General features: G+C 41.5%; 1 protein-coding gene across 1 annotated transcript in view; it reads right to left on the minus strand.

The window, feature by feature from the left end:
- The window catches only part of WNT2 (wingless-type MMTV integration site family member 2), a gene marked incomplete at its 5' end in the record, with an annotated part of 12,390 nt that extends 8,805 nt beyond the window's left edge, over nucleotides 1-3,585 (minus strand). Inside the window, 2 exons of the mRNA XM_009703909.1 lie at nucleotides 124-388; nucleotides 3,308-3,585. Of these exons, the coding sequence (XP_009702211.1) occupies nucleotides 124-388; nucleotides 3,308-3,585 (543 nt within the window). The remainder of the gene's footprint in view (nucleotides 1-123; nucleotides 389-3,307) is intronic.
- Nucleotides 3,586-4,483: the final 898 nt, after the last annotated feature.

Here is a 4,483-nt window from a genome sequence, read left to right on the forward strand (position 1 = left end):
TATATGTATGTGTATATATATATACACACACACAAACACACACTCAATAATAATGATACTTTTTGACCTTGAAAGCACAAATGTCTGAAATAAAACCATTCACGTGTAACGATAGAGGCTTACCTACATCCCTGTCCCTGATACAGTAGTCTGGAGAGCTTTCAAAGTATACCAGGTCATTCTTAGTTGGCTTCTTAAATCTCTTATTAGCCACAGTGAAACCCGTGCCATCTTGATTCATGACCACCTGAATGGCTCCATTGTATTTCTTCCACAGATAATCTCCTGTTTTCCTAAAGTCTGCCATGGCCAGCCAACAGGTCCTTAGAGTGCACGATCCACTCACACCATGACATTTGCACTCCTGTTGCAAAAAACGCTTCACGGCCTGTTTAGAAACGCAGTAAAATATACACAGGTAAAACAATCTGTAATTTACACTTCTCAGCCCTTTTCCCTTCATCCCGTAATGCCAGGCTTGCGATGGGGCTCCACATCACGGTCTGCAGTGACACCCACAGGCAGCATCAAGTCATCCCCACATGGTTGGTGTGCTCTGGGTGCTTGACTCAACCCTACACACACAACCTTCCGGCTGGTGGGCTTCCCTTCCCCGCTCCTCCCAGTCGTCCCGAGGATGAAGATGGTCCGTAATGCTAGGATACAGACTGGACAGGAGGAAACGAGCTGGGAAGTGGACAGAATCGCTCAGCACCTTGGTAGGCAAAGGTACCCCCTTTCCCCATCGTTCCAGCCGAAACATCGCCATGCTGATCCTCTCTCGCTCACCTTCACGAAGTCGCCCTCTGCCCTGAACAGCGTTTCAAATATTGCCCAGAAATTCATAGGCATTTCATATTTAAATGATTTTGCAAAGACTGTGCAAAGCGTCCTACCTGGGCTAGGCATCAGATCTATGCAAAATCTGAAAATATGGTATTTTTAAAATGCTTATAAGCCTTTTAACAAACATTTTGCAATAAGACCTTCATTCACTTGCACTGGAGAGATCACCTTCATCATTAATTTAATGTCTGGACAGCATTAAAGCCATTTCAGCTTCATCTCAGACGTTTAAGCTATCTGTACGATGTTGGAGAACAGATGGGTTCATGTACAATAAATAATTCATTCCTAATTCTGAAGATATGGGTATTTGATCTACAAATATTATGCCTTAAGGGTTCAGGAAATATGAACAGTTTAGAGTTTGTACAAGAGGAACAGCATCATGGGAGGAAGGTAAGAGAGAGGAAAGCTCCAGGATTAGAAGCGAGACTGATGCACAGCAGGGCAGCATTTTTCAGTCAAGCACTTAGTAATAAAGCGAGAATGTGTTATAAAACCAAAGCACTTTCCATTTTCTTTCCAACTTGTAAATGATACGACTACTTCAAAGAAGTCACTGACATTCCCACAGCGCCGCTTCATTGCCAATGGTACTATCACAAAACTGGGATTTCAGCAGATGCTTGGTTTTAATTATCTGAGTAGAAATCAGTTTAAGTACTTGTACGTTTAAAACAACTTGCTGGAACAGTGGGAGAAGCACGTAGGAATGCAGGACTTTTATTTTTTTGTCAGTGATGTTCCTATACTGATACACAGCACATTGCTTCATATGATTCATATGGGAACATTATAAATATTTACTCTATGTATTTTTGAATTAGCAAAATCTGAATAGTCTAGTTTTAAAAGAAACCTATCAACATCCCTTTTGGGGGGTGAGAAAAAGCTGAGGGCACAGCTGGTCTTACCCAGATCTGAATGCCGGGCTCGCGGGCGGGCTGAGGTAGGGAGATCCCTGCAAAGCTAAACCTACGCCATTGCACTGTGGCTACAAAACAGCATCCCTTCCTACGAAGCAGGTCCTAGAGCATACGAGAATGTGCTGACTATTTTTAATCGAATGTATTTATTAAAGTCTTTTGATCTTTTTCAAAAAAACCTACCTGCTTACCAATACTGTCTTATTATTTGGCATATGGGTTGTTTTAACCTTACTAAGATACTCAGCTACTACAGAAAGTACTTGCCAGCACGGAGCTAATTCACCCCTATGAAGGTCTTTGCTTGTGTTGCAGACTGAAGTCTCTTTTGGCCAGTAACATAAATACAGCCATAGTATTGCATATGCATATCACTGATCCAAATAGCCGCATCGGCCTGGATTACATGTTAATTACACCTGTTGGTAATAAACAGGTGGAGGAAAGATGTTGAAGGAGAAGTATTTACCAGAAAAATCATCTACCTGCAGTACAATTCATTAAAACTGGATCTTCTAATAAGGGCTAGTTAATACAGAACAATTTTACAGTTTAGAAAGGGAACTTTTTAACACTAAAAGATCAGAATATGAACAATTTATGTCCTACTGAATATACATTAAGGAAAACCAAACGCAAGAAACAAGAAGGTTCTACGAATCATTTTAGAAGTGCTTGGTCTAGCACTATGAAATATTTTTCTGTATTATTTCAGATGTCGTGGATGCAACAAATTTTGAATACGTTTTGAACAATGAAACGACATGTTCCAATTTCATGCACTATTCTTACTATTTATAGCTACCACGACAAAACGTTAGTGCCTGTGATCCTCAGCCCTTGCACCAGCAGTGGGCAATACGCCTGGCAACTCCTCCTCCTGATCGCCCACAGTAAAAAAAAGTAAAGACTCCTTTTGTTGAAATTCAGGAATGGTATTTTCACACAACGTTTAGAAAAGGGGTTGGTTTAGAGCAGGTCATGCCCCAAGGCCAGCGCCTTTTGTAGGGACATTGGGTTATTTTGGGTTAATTTTATTAAAAAGTGAAGTAATCGTATTTTATCTCCACTCATTTTGTGTTTAGGTTTACCATATGCATACAGGAAAGGAGAGGATTTTTTTTTCTCCAATTCTATTTTGAATTTGCTCTTCAGCGTCGTCTTCAGCCTCCCTTAGGAATTTCTATTCTCTATTAACCAAAAGTAAAACCCCTCCATATATAAGGAATAGGCTCGAAACAAAACCTCTGTCCGAACTGATCCTGCAACGACTTGGACTCCAGCTTAACTTCCCACGCAAAGAACCACTCAATTGACTCAGACGGGAGCACTGTTAAGCAGTTGCGCTCCGTCGATTTGGAGATCTCTGCCACGCTGAACCTCCAAGGGAGAGAGAAATAGCATCTCAGGCTCCCGCTTATCCCATACTTCTTCCTAACTGCTGAAGACCAGGCAGCAAGGGCCGGCATTACCTGCCCCAGGCCCGTGAGATCTCACTGAGAGCATCTCCAGGCATCTGCTGGATCGACACCCACCTTCCTTCCAGCTCTGTTGTTGTGAAGGTTCATCAGTGCTCTGGCATCTTTTCCTTTCCGTTCTTTGGCATCCACAAAGGCTCTGGCAAATTTAACGCCGTAGTCGACGTTATCACTGCAGCCACCCCAGTCAAAATGGCCCTTGCTGTCCCTGGCAGAGCCTTTCTTCTTGGGATCGCAGGAGCAGGATTTCAACTCGCCTTGGCTACATGCCCTGGTGATGGCAAAAACAACTCCAGCGGAGGAGATGGCATGTACAAAAGCAGATTCACGACTACCTGAAACAAAAACAACAAAAAAAGTCGCTTTAAAAATCGCTGGGGTGGTTAGTTTGAGTGGTTATCCTAACTCCAGCCAGTTAGCCTGGACTTTTTTGCTGAGCAAAAGATAAAACTGGGCTGAAATCACACAAATATACATTCCCTGGAGTCAGAATTAGTCATGGCTTAAACTTGGACCCCTCCCTGGTAAAAGCTCATCAATATAGTGTTGGAGTTGGAAAACTTTAAATGTTTGCTTCTGATATTGATTAATATACTCTCACAGATCAGTTGTTTTGTTCAGATACATGAATAGGACAGCTGGTATTTCTATCATGTTTCATCGATTTAGAAAAATATATGAAGTGCTATCTCAGAGATAGGTTTAAGAAATTATTAAATAGGGTCACTGGAGCAACATGTATGTTGCAAAATACTGCAAATAACCTTAGAAACTAGCTTTTCCTCTTCCAAGCACTTGGGATAAACTTTCTTGCGTAAAAGGCGGTAGGGTGAAATCTTGGGTGTTATTTTGCAAAAATAAATTAAATTTAGGTTTTCTGCCTAGAACCAAGCCCTGTAACAGTAATTCACACAAACAAGTTCCATTAAATCAATGGCACCGCCTGTGTCATGCCTGAGGCAGGATTTGGCCTGGCAGCTGTGACTTCTACATGCCAGCTGCTTGGGCAGTTTTCCCTTCTCTTGACAAGGATACTTTATTATACCAAAGAGCGTCTGCATTTCCAGACTATGCCTACTCTTAGGCTATCGGGTACATATTTCAACGTAGTAATTGCTCCAGTTTATTTCAGACATAGTAATTTAAAATAGAGAGCTATGTTATATGGGCACAATTCTATTTATAGCAATGGGGTATTTTCATACTTTAAAAGTTTTTTAGCACGGAAAGAGT

This window comes from Cariama cristata, unplaced genomic scaffold (assembly GCF_000690535.1).
Source record: "Cariama cristata isolate BGI_N322 unplaced genomic scaffold, ASM69053v1 scaffold12167, whole genome shotgun sequence".
NCBI classification, from domain to species: domain Eukaryota; kingdom Metazoa; phylum Chordata; class Aves; order Cariamiformes; family Cariamidae; genus Cariama; species Cariama cristata.